Source organism: Bos javanicus, chromosome 18 (genome assembly GCF_032452875.1).
Source record: "Bos javanicus breed banteng chromosome 18, ARS-OSU_banteng_1.0, whole genome shotgun sequence".
Lineage (NCBI taxonomy): Eukaryota > Metazoa > Chordata > Mammalia > Artiodactyla > Bovidae > Bos > Bos javanicus.
The window spans coordinates 63,704,851-63,721,494 of NC_083885.1; the positions used below are offsets into that span (position 1 = coordinate 63,704,851).

Genomic DNA, 16,644 nt, shown 5'->3' on the forward strand with positions numbered 1-16,644 from the left:
GAAGATCCCCTGGAGGAGGGCATGGCCACCCCCTCCAGTATTCCTGCCTGGAGAATCCCGTGCTCAGAGGGGCGTGGCAGGCTACGGGCTGTGCGGTCTCAAAGAGTCGGACACAGCTGCAGTGACTGAGCACGCACACTACTTAACTATCGTTTCTGTTTTCCATTTCTGGCCTCACTGTTACACATTTCAGAAATTTTAATCAGCGCTTTAAGAAGGTAGCAGATCGGGAAGTCCCAGCCCTCATCTCGCACAGAAACACTGATAAACTGGGATTATTTGGGCCTAATGACCTTTAAGCAAACTGCAGAATCCAGCTAGTGAGCTGCAACACCTCGGATGAGCAGAAAAAGCAAGAAGAACCACTTCAAAAGGATAAACGGAGGAGGTTCTGTTTCCCTGTCTCCCCTCCCACAAGCTGCCGCAGCTCAGCACCAAAAGGACCCTCCTTGGGCCCAGGCCCTCTCCTCCCCAGGAGGACAGTGGGTGCAGCCGCGCCACGTCCCCAGGCTCCAGGCTGCTGCCTCAGAAACCGCCTCGCTGCTCAGCTCACGAGAGCACCAGGCAGCAGACACACGTGGGGCCACAAAGCAGGAAGAGAAGGGACGGGGCTCTGTGCGGCCAGCTCGGCCTTGGGGCTTAGAGGAGCAAGGAGTCCTCAGACTTGTCCCTCAGGGCAGGGGCACGACAGGGCGGGGGCACCGCATCGTGTGTGTCTGGGGATCTGAGCCCTGCGCGGAGCAGGAGCTGACATCCTCCCTGAAGCATCTCCAGGGCCTGGTGACCCGTCCATGGTGAGGACCCCTGGGGACCTGCTGATGGGCGGGCAGAGGAGGAAGCAGACCCCAAGGTGAGGCTCTCGGAGGGAAGGACACGCCCTGCTTGCCCACACCTCAAAGAGGTGTCTCGGGAACACACTGGGACTGTCACAGGGACGACGCCAGGCTTTCAAGAAGAGGCTGTTCCCCTTCCTGCGGGGACGCTGATGTGACAGCCACGTGACAGGAAGCCTGAGCCTCTGACAGGACACACCCTGTGGTCTGTCTGTCCGGAGGACACCCAGGTCTCCTCCATCCTCACAGCCTGGACCGTAGGAGGAGACACCATGGCCCCCGTGCTTCCCGCCCTGCTCTGCCTCGGTGAGATGAGGAGGGTCAGGAGGAGCCCTGGTCTGGAGGGACCCCCCGGCCAGCTTGCTCCGTCAGGGGACCCCAGGGCCTGGGAGACTCCCGGGGTGGAGAGGCAATGCTCAGAGCTGAGGGCACACCTCTCACAGGGCGCTCTCTTCCAGGGCTGAGTGTGGGCCTGAGGACCCAGGTGCAGGCCGGTGAGTCTGTCCCAGGGCCCAGCTCCGTCCTCTCGTGGGGACAGGGGTCACCCCCAGGCTGCGGGGAGGGAGAGGGCAGTTCGGGGCTCACGGATGGGGAGTCTGGGAGGTCTGGGCTGAGAGCCGGGGCCTGGGGGGACGCCTGGTGAGCCCGCCTCTGATTTCCTTCCAGGGACCCTCCCCAAACCCACCATCTGGGCTGAGCCAGGCTCTGTGGTCCCCAGGGGTAGCTCCGTGACCATCTGGTGTCAGGGGTCCCCGGGGGCCCAGGAGTTCCATCTGGATAAAGAGGGAAACCCAGATCTCTGGGACAGACAGAAACCCCTGGAGCCCGGGGACAAGGCCAGGTTCTCCATCCACTACATGGCGCAGGTCTACACAGGGAGCTATCGGTGCTACTACGGAACCCGCACTGGCTGGTCAGAGCGCAGTGAACCCCTGGAGCTGGTGGTGACAGGTGAGGGACTCTAGGGAGCCTCGGGCTCTGCCCTCGGGAGGGGGTCTGCTCTCAGGGGCTGTCCCTCTCACAGCCCAGCCCTGGGGGGAGGGCGGGAGCCCCACGGAACCAGCTGCCTCCTTCTCTCCTAGGATCCTACGGCAAACCCAGACTCTCAGCCCTGCCGAGCCCTGTGGTGACCTCGGGAGGGAACGTGACCCTCCAGTGTGCCTCCAGTCAGGGATTTAACAGATTCCTTCTGATCAAGGAAGGAGAAGACAAGTCCTCTCCGGCCCTGGATGGACAGCGAATGCTCGACGGGCAGAACCACGCCCTGTTCCCCGTGGGCCCCGTGACCCCCGGGCACAGGTGGACGTTCAGATGCTACAGCTTTTACAGGCACACCCCCCGGGTGTGGTCAGCCCCCAGCGACCCCCTGGAGCTCCTGGTCTCAGGTGAGGAATCCCGTCCTGACCCCATACATTTGTGCAGACAAGACAACGTACTGGGGTCTCTGCTCCCAGGGGAGCCCCTGTGAGAGGGTGGGGAGAGGAGCGTGGGGCTCACAGGACAGACACACAGACTGAGACACGGCAAGGCCTGGGGCCGGGCCGGGAGAGGGGGTCCACAGGGGAAGCGGTCCCTACAACCCAGGGCGTGTCTCTCCCCAGGGCTGTCTGGGAAGCCCTCCCTCCTGACCCCGCAGGGCCCTGTCATCACCTCTGGACAGAACCTGACCCTCCAGTGTCGCTCTGACGTCGGCTACACCAGATTCGCTCTGTCCAAGGAGGGGGGACAGGACCTCCCCCAGCGCCCTGCCCAGAGACCCCAGGGGGGGCTCGCTCAGGCCGACTTCCCCCTGGGCCCCGTGGGCACCGTCCACAGGGGCCGGTACAGATGCTACGGTGGACACGGCCTCTCCTCCGAGTGGTCGGCGCCCAGTGAGCCCTTGGAGCTGCTGGTGGCAGGAGAGGAGCCAGCGGGTCAGTCGGGGACCAGACTCTGCACAGGCCCCACTGGGGAGCCCCAGGGATGATGCTGGGACCAGGGGGCGGGGTCCCAAGGAGGGGACAGAGAGACGGGGTCTGGGAAGGGAGAGACTCTGAGAAACAGAGACAGCGCTGAGGGGCCAGAGAGGCCCGCGGAGTCTCGCTCAGAACCAGGCCTGGCGCCCGCACCCCCTTCCTCTCTGCAGGACGGCTCAGAGACAGACCCTCCCTCTCGGTGCGGCCGGGCCCCTCGGTGGCCCCGGGGGAGAATGTGACCCTGCTGTGTCAGTCAGGAGAGAGGACGGACACCTTCCTTCTGTCCAAGGAGGGAGCAGCCCATCGCCCCCTGCGTCTGCGCTCCCAGGACCAAGCCGGGCGGTACCAGGCCGAGTTCTCCTTGAGCCCTGTGACCTCAGCCCACGGGGGCACCTACAGGTGCTACGGCTCACTCAGCACAGACCCCTACCTGCTGTCACAGCCCAGCGAGCCCCTGATGCTCGTGGTCTCAGGTGAGGCAAGGTCTGTCCGTCTCACTCAGCAGCTCGGGGCTCTGCCCTGGGAGTGCAGGGCAGTGGTGGAGGAGGGGGTGCTAAGGGAGGGGCCCCTTGCTTGAGGGGCCTCGGAGCCCACGCCCCGCCCTTTTCTCCCGCACTGGGAACCGGGAGGGGCAGGTGGGCAGTGGGAGGGTCTCGGGGAGGCCACAGCGCCGTGCAGGCAAAGGGGAGTGAGGTGGGGACCCTGCATCAGCCCGCGCACACCTTCCTGGGCTCATTCCCAGGACCCATGGGCCCAAACCCCACCCTCGGGCCCCAATCCAAACACTGGGGAGTCATGGGGCTCTGTGCTCAGGGGGAACAGCCCGCCCCAGGGCAGTGTGGGAGCCGGAAGATCTAATACTCCTCAATAGTCAAGGACTCGCGGGGGGTGGAGCAGAGATGCTGAGGGGGCAACAGGAAACACAGGCTTCGGGGCTCTGAGCTGCTGAGTGAAGGGCCGGGGGTCGTGGCCCCCAGCCTGGGGGGAGCAGGGCTGCGGAGGGGGGAAACAGCCCCTTGCTGACCCCAGGGGGCTCCAGGCATCAGTTCTATCAGCTCCATCCCTCAGTGGAGTCAGGAACTGCATAGAGGGGAGCAGGCTCTTGAGGAGGTGGTGGCAGTTCTGGGGGCAGGCTGAATATGCCCCCAGTTCAAGCACCTCTGGAGACTCTGATTTGGACTCCCTCACCGTCACCGCACCCGCGTGCAGGCCTCAGTTTCTTCGAGTGTAAAAGGAGAGACCTGTGGCCAAGATCTTAGGTTTCCTCAGTTCTGAGTTGGGTGTGACCCCGCATCCAGCGAGGAGCACGGGGAGCCCCCGAGGAGGTGACTGTGGGGATCTGTGCCCTCCACTGCAGCGTGCGGGGAGGGAGAGGAGGATCCAGAGGCCCCTCCATGCAGCCCACCCCTCCCCTGCCCCCTCTGAGGTGGGGGAGGGGAGGGAACAAGGGAGGACCCTCAGCTCCAGCTAAGACCCTGCAGGTGAGGGGCCCCCAGAGCAGAAAGCTGGTGTCCTCCTGGGGGCCAGCTCAGGAGGAGCTCAGGGCACCCACAGTCCTAGTTCCAGTCTCGGCTCTGCCCACTACAGGCTGGGTCACCAGGGCCCCTGAGTGATCTCCCTCTCTGTGCCTCAGGCTCCTCGTCTGCAAATGGGTCGGGTGGGCTGGAGATGGACGCACAGATCCCAGCACAAGTCCTCACACAGCAGGTGCCCAGTTAAACGGCACCCCTGGCTCACTCAGGCGTCTCTGGTGCCCCAGGCCTCACGTGGTACCTGAGTGTCCTCATCGGGGTCTCGGTGATCTTCGTCCTGCTGCTCCTCGTCCTCCTCTTCTTCTTCCTCCACCACCGGGGTCAGGACAGATGCAGGAAGTCGCGTGAGTAGGGAACGGGGTGACTCGGACCCCTGGAGGCCTTAGGGCATCAGACAGAGGGAAACCAAGGACATGGGAACAGTCAGTTTAAAAAATGTTTTCCCACCATATGGAGGTTCCTTAAAAAGTAAAAGCAGAATTATCATATGATCCAGCAAATCCACTGCTGGGTATATGTTTCAATAAACTGAAAACTAATTTGAAAAGATACAAACATTCCAATATCCATATAGGCAATTTACAATAGCCAAGATATGTCAGCAACCCAACTGTCCAGCAAGAAATGAAGAGAGAAAATGTGGTGTGTGTGTGTGTGTGTGTGTGTGTGTGTATATGCCCACATATACATACAATGGAATATTACTCAGCCATAAAAAAGAAGGAAACTCTGCCATTTGCAACAGCACACATGAACCTAGAGAGTATTACGCTTGCTGAAATAACTCGGAGGAACATAAACGCTTCATGATAGCATTGGTACATACCGAATCTGGAAAATAATACAAAAGAATGTATATGAAAAACAGAAACAGAGTCCTTGATATAGAAAAATAACTAATGGTTACCGGGGGATCGGGCAGATGAGGGGTGTGAACTAAGAGACACAGACTACTATGTATGAAATAAACAAGAAGGATACACTGGATAGCACAGGGAATGTAGCAATTATTTCATAAAACTTTAAATGGAGTATAACCTATAAAAACATTGATTCATATGTTGTATGCCTGAAACTAATATATTACAAACCAACGATATTTCATTAAAAAATTTTTCCAGAATCTCAAATCTGAAAATCTAGTGGAAAAAAACACCCACTGTCAGCCCACATGCGCTCATTTAAGCCATTCCCCTCCTTCTCAGTGTCACGAACTGACACACACACCACGAGCCCAGGCTGCCTTCTCTCCTTCTGAATCCCACGTGGAGGGCAGGGGCACCACGTCCCCGGGGCCGAGCCTCTGTCCCGGGATCCAGCCCAGGCTGAGGCTGATTTCCGACCTTCCACAGGGGCCGCAGACCCAGGGCCCGAGGACAGGGGCCCGCAGAGCAGGTAACTCCTGCCCCAACACCCCGAGATCCCTGCCCACAGCACCCCACCTTCTCCCCGTGACACAGTGTCTCCTCCTCAGCTCCAGCCCAGGTGCAGACACCCAGGACCAGGCCATCTGTGAGCAGGAGAGGCGGCAGCCCGTGGCGGGGCACAGAGACTTCTGGAGGCAGTGGGGGGGGGACGCTGAGAAGGGTGGGGGACCGGGGCTGGGGACTGAAACCCCACACAGCACTCTCCCAGGTGCAGGGTGGTGGGGGCACAGAGACCTCTGGAGGCCGTGGGGGGGATGCTCAGAAGGGTGGGGGACTACACAGCATCCCCCGGGATGCAAGGCGGGGGCTCCAGCCCTGAGGCTCTCCGAACCCCGCCCAGCAGTGCCCTCTGCTCTGCTGCAGATGCTGCCGTGAGCGACGCACACTCTGAGGTGGGGCTGCAGCTGGACCATCGGGTGAGACCCTTGCTCCCATCTGGCCACCACAGACCTCCTTTTGCCAAACTCAGCTCACACCCCAGCTGCAGCCGCGCCCACCCCACCCGTCCTTCCCGGCTGCCTGGGTCCTGCTGTGACCCCACCCTCCCCTTGCCCTGTGACCTCATGGCCCGTCCTTCAGGGTGCTATGTCCTCTGGCTGACCTTCTGGTGTAGGGGTGCAGCCCCAGGTTTCATGAGGACGCGTGCATCAGTGGATGGCCCACATGGCCCAGGCCCCCCTCTGTCACCCCCCAGCAAAGGGCGCGGGAGAGCGGGCGCCACCCCCCAGGCCCTGCAGGTACGGCAGGCGCTCAGCTCGTGGTGAGAAGGGCCCCACGCCAACAAGCTGGCGGAGTCCCAGAATGCAAGGTGCTGACAAGGAAAGTAAATCAAGAGACAGGACTGGGCGCTCGAGGCAGGCAGACTCGGGAGGAAGGTCCTGAGGCAGGAGGGACGCACTTTAGCAGGAAGACGGCTGTGTGCCAGGCCAGATGAGCAAGAGGTCCGGGCTCAGACAGAAACCAGGGCCGCACAAAGCACTCCGAGGCTCCTGGGCGTCAGGAGGCCCCTGGAGTTTCCATCAGGAGAAAGAGCTGACCTGACCCGAGGGCGGCGGACCCAGGAGGCGCCTGTCCTGCCTCACTGCCTCCCTCCAGCACAACAGGCGGGAGGCAGGCCCCCAGGAGGGGATGGGCGCCCTGTGAGCCCCCGAGATCACGAAGGCGGGAGGCACCCCCCTGTCCTCCCGGTCGGGGGGATTCCGGGAAGGATGGACAGATGCACAGCAGATGGGTCCCTCCTCTCCAGGCCCCCAGGCGCCCCATCTCACACACCTTCCCCCCCGCAGGCTGCCACATCTGAAGCCCCCCAGGACGTGACCTACGCCCAGCTGAACCACTCAACCATCAAAAGGGCGACGGCTACACCCCCGGCTCCCCCGTCAGGGGAACCCCCAGCAGAGCCCAGTGAGTACGCTGCTCTCGCCGTTCGCTAGCCCAGGAAGGACCCGACCCCAGGCTCCCGGGACAGATCTCAGACCCCAGGAGGCACGTGAGCTGCCAGCAGTGGACACCACCTAACCACCAGCAGCCAGTACCTGGGCTCCTAACAGACCACCAGGAGCCCCGGGGACCCTTTCGGGTCAACTGGTTCTACACTCAGAAACAGCATCCTGGACCCCTGGTGGCCCAGCGGTTAAGAGTCTGCCAGCCAATGCAGGGGACATGGGTCTGATCCACTTGCTGCCGGACAGCTGAGCCTAGGGGCGCTGCAGCTGCCGAAGCCCTGGTGCCCAGAGCTTCCTCTGAAGCTCTGGTGTTCCTCGAGGGAAGCCCGAGTGTGAGCAGTCCGTGCACAGCCAGGCAGCAGCCTCCACTCACTGCAATCAGAGAGAGCCCACACGAAGCAGGGAAGACCCGGCACAGCCACAAATAAACAGATTACTAAAAACTGAAAGGCATGTTTCAGTTTCCTTAAAAAAGATGATTAATATCCTCATATTTTATAAAGAAGGCAACAGACTCTCAATTATCAGTGATTTTGAAAAAGATCAGCACATTACTCCAAATGAAGGGAGGAACAGGGAAACAACAATGACAAGGGTAGCTACCACTGAGGACAAACAAGGAGAGGAAAATCAGAAAAGCCAGAAAGCTTCATCCCTGAGGGCGTGGATCACACTCACACATGCTAGGCACGAGGACCAAGTCAGAAAGAGAGAAGGTGTTGCTTTACCGCCATCAGGACACGACGGCAGGTCCTTCAGACTTTAGAATGGTAAAAGCTTCATCGAAGGACAGTTTTATGCTATTGTAGTAGAAAATGTAGATGACACAGACCAAAAGCCTCAAAAACTCAAAAATAAAATTTATCAAAATTATGGACATAAGGATAAACAGAAAATCTGAACTGTCCTATATGTTAAAGTGAACTCTGAGTCCAGAGAGTTTCACAGGTGAATGCATCTGAACACGTGGGCACTCATGAAACACACACACACTCGTACACACACCTACTGGGCTTACAGCAGCTTACACAGAGAGGGGAGAAGGAAGGAAGCGCACACTCCACAAAACATTTCACTGCGCCAGAAAAACCTGAGACCAAACGGTGACAGAGAAACCACCAAATGGGAAAATCTCAGGAAGCTATTTTTCCCTGGTTTCTGTTTTCCTAAACAAACATTCACAAAGAGGATTCATCAGTAAATAAAATGGACCACATATCATGCACGTGCACGTATTTTTTTCAGGAATATGTGGTTGGTTTCATCTGCAGAAATCAATCAATACAATTCTAATGTTAAAAGGAGAAATTTTAAAACATCATGATAACAGATGAAAAGTTTTTGATAAAATACACCACCAATTTATAATGAAAAAGTCAGGGTTCGGGATGGGGAACACATGTATACCTGTGGCGGATTCATTTTGATATTTGGCAAAACTAATACAATTATGTAAAGTTTAAAAATAAAATAAAATTAGAAAAAAAAAAGTCGTAAGTAGAAGGGAATTTCCTATCATTTATCAAAGCATCTTTTAAAACCTGCACTAGAAATCTATTTTTTATGTTTGTTTATTCATTGTTGGCTGTGCGGGGTCTTGGTTGCTGCGTGGGCTTTTCTCCAGTTGTAGTGAGCGGGGGGACTCTCTACTTGCGGTGCCCGGCTTCTCACTGCGGGGACCTCTCTGGCTGCACAAAGCAGGCTCCAGGGTGCCCAGCTTCAGCAGTTGTGGCACATGGGTAAGCGGCTCCCAGGCCCTACAGCACAGGTTCAGCGGTGCTGGCAGATGGCACATGTGGCATATCCACAGGTCAGGGACCCAACCCAGGTCTCCTGCACTGGCAGGCAGATTCTTCACCACTGAGCCACCAGGGAAGCCCAGATATAACTGTTAAAGGTAAAAATGTACAACCTTTCTGCCTGCTATTGAGATTGAGCCAAGAATGTTTACTATTACATTTCTATTCAGCAGGGTCCTGGAAGAAACAACCAATTAAATAATAAAGTTAAAAAAAAAAAAAAAAATAGGCACAGAGGGATGGAGTAAAACTGTATTGCTAAAAAAAAAAAAAAAACCACCAAAAAACTGTATTGTTCACAGATTACAAAACTGTGTGCATGGAAAATCCAAATAAGAATCTATTTTTCTGATTTGAAAAGGATCTATCTGATATCATTGAGTTTACTCAATATATAAAAATCAAGTGCATTTCAGACTTCCAGTGTTAGACCAGGAGGAAATTGAGCTTTGTTTCCTTAACCCCCACCAGGCACAGTTAAGCTCCTGGACGTTACATATACAATCACAAGAATACAGGCATGCCTCCTTTTACTGTGCTTCCCAGATAATCTGAGTTTTTACAACTTGAAGGTTTGTGGCAACCCGCATCAGGCAAGCCTATCAGTGCCATTTCCCCACTAGCATTGTTTTTTAATTGAAGTGTCTACTTTGTTGCATCAGGCATAATGCTCCTGCAGACCTACAGACCACAGTATAGTGTGAACGTAACTTTGATAGAGACTGGGAGCACAGAAGAGTTTCCGTAACTCATTTTGCTGTGATATCTGCTTTGTTGCCGTGGTCTCCAACTGAGCCCACAACATCTCTGGGGTCTGCCTGTACTCTGAAGAGTGGAGGGAAGGCAGCAGACGGACGAAGAGTGGTAAGACCCCAGGAGTGAAACGGTGCGTATCAAAGGGGACCGGGTAGGGTACCTGGACTGCCCCACCCACCAGGCAGGAATGTCATACCCCAGCAATGCGTCAGGCAAGCCCTTTATAACAAAAGACCCAGACCTTCACAACATAATATCCAAAATGTCCAGGTCTCAATTTGAAAACTCATTCATCAACACAAGAACCAGGAAAATCTCATCTTGAGTACTTTGGCCACCTGATGAGAAGAGCCAACACACTAGAAAAGACCCTGATGGTGGGAAAGATTGAGGGCAGGAGAAGGGGTCGACAGAGGATGAGATGGTTGGATGGCATCACCAACTCGATGGACATAACTCTGGGAGATAGTGAAGGACAGGGGAGCCTGGCATGCTGCAGTCCATGGGGTTGCAAAGCGTTGGACACAACTGAGTGACTGAACAACAGCTGCTAACCCTGAGATGACAGAGGTGTTGAAATTATCTCACAAGCACTGTAAAACAGTCATGATAAAAAATGCTCTGAGGAGCAATTATACATATACTTAAAGTAAATCTAAAAAAGCTAGACAGTCTCAGCAAAGAAACAGAAGATACAAAAGAACTCAGTGGATATTTCAGATCTGAAAGACACAACAATTAAAACAGAAGCTCCCGTGGATGAATGGGCTCAACAGCAGAAAGGAGGTGACTGGGGACAGGGGACGGAAGAGGCAGCAACAGCAACACCAGTCTGAACACCAGGAAGCACAGATTCTGGAAAGGCATGGGAACAGAGTCTCAACAGTCTCCGATCCCACGGATCGGGGATCAGTCTCTGATTCCTAGAAGGAGAAGAGAGAGAGGATGAGACTGGAAAGCAATTCAAGAAACAGTGGCTGGAATTTCCCCAAACTTGGCAGAAGTCATAAATCTACAGATTCATGAAACTCAGAAAAACCCAAACAGGATGAGCCCCAGAAATCCATGCCAAGATGCATCACAAACCAACAAAAGAGGAAGACGCTCCCTGGACGCGGGGAGACCGAAGTGCCGCCTACTCACATGATGGTGCACTTATCAGAACCTCAAGGGCAGGAAGGAAATGGTGCAACAGCTTCAAGAGCTGAAAGAAAACCGCCGATCCCGATTCTATAGCCGTGTCCACCTCTCGGCGACCCCATGGACTGTAGTCCGCCGGGCTCCTCTGTCCATGGGATTTCCAGGCAAGAATCCTGGAGTGGGTTACCATTTCCTCCTCCATTCCTTCAGAAATGAAGGGAAGGGTGGAAGACACTCTCAGGTACGGGGAAACTGACAGGACCCTCACAAACACGCCTGGCCTAGATCAGTGGCCAAGGGAAGTTCTGGTCCCAGAAACGGGAGGAATCTTGGGACATCTGGAAGCAAGAAAGAATGGGGAAACAGAAATGTGGGCGGGAGGACAGCAGGCCCGCCCAGCCCCGTTAGCTCTCCTCCCTGGGCACTAGGCTCACATTTTGTGGGCAAAAACCAAGTCACACTCGTTGTCACCCAATGATAGTGTCATCTTGCGTTTATCTACTAGTGTTTTAAGAAATGTTGATAAATGAGCATTGTGTTTCAATTCCTGGAGCCTGTACGGGGATGGGAGATGTTTGAATTCCATGTAGTATAAAGAACGTATGCGGGTTTCCCTGGTGGCTCACTGGTAAAGAATCCGCCTGCCAATGCAGGAGACACAGGTTCAATCCCTGGTCTGGGAAGATCCCATGTGCCACGGAGCAACCGAGCCCGGGTGCCGCAACTACAGAGCCTGCGCCCGAGAGCCCGGGGAGCCACAGCTACTGAAGCGCGTGCCGGAGAGCCTGTGCTCTCAGCGAGAGAGGCCACCGCGGTGAGAAACCTGCGCACCATAACTAGAGGGGAGCCCCCGCTCACCACAGCTACAGAGAAGCCCGTGCGGCAATGAAGACCCAGCACAGCCAGAAATAAACAAAGAATTAAAAAAAAAAAAAAAAAGTATGGAACACTCAGGACAATCAGACACACTCAGAGAAGCCACACCCTCACAGTAAGGCCAAATGAACTCTAGAATATCCCCAGAGGTTGTTTTTAAGCCTTGAAAGGATAAGCTGAACTAGTCATTTTATCAACCTCCAAAACATAGTTTCACTTTAAAGACAGGAAGCAGAATCTGTATACTCAACAGCATAACTTCGGGGACTTCCCTGGCAGTCCAAGGGTTAGGACTCTGTCCTTTCACAGCCAAGGGCGTGAGTTCACTCCCTGCTCGGGAACAAAGTTCCTGCAAGCTGACTGGCTCGAACGAAAAAACGAAAAACTGTCCTATCACAGAGCGCATAGGCAGTCAAAAGCAACGCTGCAGTCAGGTGGAGTGGCAGGGGTCAGCGCTGCCCGAGAAGACTTCGGTGGGTAGTGGGGCTGATGCTCAGCACCCAGCCTGGCCTCTGCAGACCTGACGGATGAAGGTTGGTTGGCAGGCCTCAGACTTCACCCACGTTAGCTCCTGTCACAGCTGCTGTGTGGAAAGGGTACTTCCCGAAAAACAGAATTAGGCAGCCTTGGCTCACTTTTACGCAGCTGTGGATCTGGTAACTAAGAAGCAGTTCGTGTTCACCTAGGCTGGACTGCAGTTCACGTCCACACTTTGCTGGAGGCAAATTAATTCTCCCCGCCTCGCAGCACAGTCCAAAGGGGCCCCCAGCTCCCTGACATGGGGCAGAACATCCCATCTGTCTGCAGTGTCAATGACGTCTTGTTAACTGGACCTCCTGGCTAGGGGGCGGCGAGCACTCTGGCGACCCTGGTATACACTACGAAAGGTGGGAGTTGTCGTTTTGTTTCTGCTTTTTAAGAAAAAAGAAATTCAGTGATCCAGAGCGTCCCAAAGCAGGGAGGTTAACAGAGGTCCTGTTCTCGGAGGCTGTCCAGACACTCCGTGTAGTAAGCCATGGGCCACTGCACCTTGTAACACTTAACCCTGAGAGAGAGGCACGGTTCTGGGTGGGCATCCTCGACTTGCAGAAGCAGCATATGTCATCCTTGGGAAAACAAGTGACTTCTCACGTGACTGAGAAGCTGGTGGACCTGAGTGGAGCCCCAAGGCAGGGTTCTGCAGTAGCTTCAGTCCTGGGACCCCCATATCCGGGTGTAGTGGAGGCTGCATGAATTCTCGGCGAGCCCCAGCAACAGAGGTGAGGTTTAGTCCTATGGGCTCATGCCATCACACCCACCATCTGCAACTGAGAGCCAGAGGCTACTTAAAGAACGGCCCCTGGGGCTTCCCAGATGGCTCAGTGGTAAAGAATACGCCTGCCGATGCAGGAGATGCAAGACTTCCATGTTCCATCCTTGGGTCGGGAAGATCCCCTGCAGCAGGAAATGGCAGCCCACTCCAGTGTTCTTGCCTGGAGAATCCCATGCACAGAGGAACCTGGTGGGCTATAGTCCAGGGAGTCGCAAAAGAGTCAGACACAACTTAGCGACTAAGCACCAACAAACACAGATCCCAGATGCTCTCAATCTGATTAAAGAGGTCCCCTTCCCTTCCTACATAGCTGGGCATTTTATTAATTTTATCAAATGGTTCTGATGCCCAAACTTATGTATGTGCGTGTTCTTTATTAGTCTATTAACATGGTGCATGAACCCTGCTGCTGCTGCTGCTGCTAAGTCGCTTCAGTGGTGTCTGACTCTGTGCGACCCCATAGACAGCCGCCCACCAGGCTCTTCCTTCCATGGGATTTTCCAGGCAAGAGTACTGGAGTGGGGTGCCATTGCCTTCTCCGGGATGAACCCTACTGGTTTTCAAACACTGAACCAGCCCAGCATCTGATGGGAAACCACACTTAGTTGTGGTGTGCTATCCTTTTCAGACTTGCTTGGCTTTCATTTATCAATATTCTGGTGAGAATTTCTGTATCTGTCTTCCTGCGGTGTACTGTCTGCAACTCTCTTTCCTTTTCCTGACTTGAGTCTGGAGTAACACTTAACCTCTTAAAACTGCTGCCCAGTGTTTTCTTTCCCTTCTGTTTTCTGGACGAGATTGTATAAAATTGTATTATTTCTTCCCTAAACGTTTAGTAGTACATGCCAGGGAACCCATTCTGCCTCGGAGTCTTTCTTCTTTGTTGGAAAGTTACCACAAATTCAATTTCTTTAATATTTTTTAAGGAATATTCAGATTGTTTCCTCTCAAGTGAGTTTTGGCAGCCTGTGTCTCTCGAGAGTTGCCAAGATTATGGGCACAGAACTGTTCGTTATTTTCTTCTTATGATCCTATTTATGTCAGTGGGGTCTCTAGGGATAATCTGTCATTCATCAGGTTGATTATATTCTTTGCAGCCAAAGATGGAGAAGCTCTATACAGTCAGCAAAAACAAGACCAGGAGCTGACTGTGGCTCAGATCATGAACTTCTTATTGCCAAATTCAGACTTAAATTGAAGAAATTAGGGAAAACCACTAGACCATTCAGGTATGACCTAAATAAAATCCCTTATGATTATACAGTGGAAGTGAGAAGTAGATTTAAGGGACTAGATTTGATAGACAGAGTGCCTGATGAGCTATGGAATGAGGTTCGTGACATTGTACAGGAGACAGGGATCAAGACCATTCCCATGGAAAAGAAAGGCAAAAAAGCAAAATGGCTGTCTGGGGAGGCCTTACAAATAGCTGTGAAAAGAAGAGAAGTAAAAAGCAAAGGAGAAAAGGAAAGATATAAACATCTGAATGCAGAGTTCCAAAGAATAGCAAGAAGAGATAAGAAAGCCTTCTTCAGCGATCAATGCAAAGAAATAGAGGAAAACAACAGAATGGGAAAGACTAGAGATCTCTTCAAGAAAATTAGAGATACCAGAGGAACATTTCATGCAAAGATGGGCTCAATAAAAGACAGAAATGGTATGGACCTAACAGAAGCAGAAGATATTAAGAAGAGATGGCAAGAATACACAGAAGAACTGTACAAAAAAGATCTTCACGACCCAGATAATCACGATGGTGTGATCACTGACCTAGAGCCAGACATCCTGGAATATGAAGTCAAGTGGGCCTTAGAAAGCATCACTTTGAATGAAGCTAGTGGAGGTGATGGAATTCCAGTTGAGCTATTCCAAATCCTGAAAGATGATGCTGTGAAAGTGCGGCACTCAATATGCCAGCAAAGTTGGAAAACTCAGCAGTGGCCACAGGACTGGAAAAGGTCAGTTTTCATTCCAATCCCAAAGAAAAGCAATGTCAAAGAATACTCAAACTACCGCACAATTGCACTCATCTCACAAGCTAGTAAAGTAATGCTTAAAATTCTCCAAGCCAGGCTTCAGCAATATGTGAACCGTGAACTTCCTGATGTTCAAGCTGGTTTTAGAAAAGGCAGAGGAATCAGAGATCAAATTGCCAACATCTGCTGGATCATCGAAAAAGCAAGAGAGTTCCAGAAAAACATCTATTTCTGCTTTATTGACTATGCCAAAGCCTTTGACTGTGTGGATCACAATAAACTGTGGACAATTCTGAAAGAGATAGGAATACCAGACCACCTGATCTGCCTCTTGAGAAATTTGTATGCAGGTCAGGAAGCAACAGTTAGAACTGGACATGGAACAACAGACTGGTTCCAAATAGGAAAAGGAGTACGTCAAGGCTGTATATTGTCACCCTGCTTATTTAACTTATATGCAGAGTACATCATGAGAAATGCTGGACTGGAAGAAACACAAACTGGAATCAAGATTGCTGGGAGAAATTTCAATAACCTCAGATATGCAGATGACACCACCTTTATGGCAGAAAGTGAAGAGGAACTAAAAAGTCTCTTGATGAAGGTGAAAGTTGAGAGTGAAAAAGTTGGCTTAAAGGTCAACATTCAGAAAACGAAGATCATGGCATCCGGTCCCACCACTTCATGGGAAATAGATGGGGAAACAGTGTCAGACTTTATTTTTCTGGGCTCCAAAATCACTGCAGATGGTGACTGCAGCCATGAAAGTAAAAGACGCTTACACCTTGGAAGGAAAGTTATGACCAACCTAGATAGAATATTCAAAAGCAGAGACATTACTTTGCCAACAAAGGTTCGTCTAGTCAAGGCTATGGTTTTTCCTGTGGTCATGTATGGATGTGAGAGTTGGACTGTGAAGAAGGCTGAGCGCCGAAGAATTGATGCTTTTGAACTGTGGTGTTGGAGAAGACTCTTGAGAGTCCCTTGGACTGCAAGGAGATCCAACCAGTCCATTCTGAAGGAGATCAGCCCTGGGATTTCTTTGGAAGGAATGATGCTAAAGCTGAAACTCCAATACTTTGGCCACCTCATGCGAAGAGTTGACTCATTGGAAAAGACTCTGATGCTGGGAGGGATTAGGGGCAGGAGGAGAAGGGGACGACAGAGGATGAGATGGCTGGATGGCATCACTGACTCGATGGACGTGAGTCTGAATGAACTCCAGGAGTTGGTGATGGACAGGGAGGCCTGGTGTGCTGCGGTTCATGGGGTCGCAAAGAGTCGGACACAACTGAGCTACTGATCTGATCTGATCTGATTGGCAAATGGTGTCTTCCTTCTTTCTTCCATGGTTTCTCTGACTAGTGGTTTGTCAATTTCACTGACCTTTCTAAAGAACTGGCCCTGGGTGCCGGGGTCCAGCCCCGGTGGATCCAGGGAATTCGAAGCGGGGACAGCGTCGGCGAGGATCAGGAAACAACTGCTTAATTAAACGTTAATTAAGGATATAAAGAGTAATAGAATAAGGATAGCTCAGTGAGGAAATTCAGTGGAGAAAAGAGGCTGAATAATTCAGCCAGAAGGTAAGAGAAA

General features: G+C 53.0%; 1 protein-coding gene across 11 annotated transcripts in view; it reads left to right on the top strand.

The window, feature by feature from the left end:
• The window catches only part of LOC133231130 (leukocyte immunoglobulin-like receptor subfamily A member 6), a 28,686-nt gene extending 19,419 nt beyond the window's left edge, over window positions 1-9,267 (top strand). For 2 of the 11 annotated variants that reach the window (XM_061389393.1, XM_061389401.1), the window contains exons 7-11: window positions 4,548-4,664; window positions 5,673-5,715; window positions 5,795-5,832; window positions 6,111-6,163; window positions 7,034-9,267. In XM_061389393.1, the coding sequence (XP_061245377.1) occupies window positions 4,548-4,664; window positions 5,673-5,715; window positions 5,795-5,832; window positions 6,111-6,163; window positions 7,034-7,180 (398 nt within the window). In that variant the 3' untranslated portion in view covers window positions 7,181-9,267. The other 9 variants (XM_061389398.1, XM_061389394.1, XM_061389395.1 and 6 more) reach the window with 9 other exon arrangements.
• The last annotated feature ends 7,377 nt before the right edge of the window (window positions 9,268-16,644 follow it).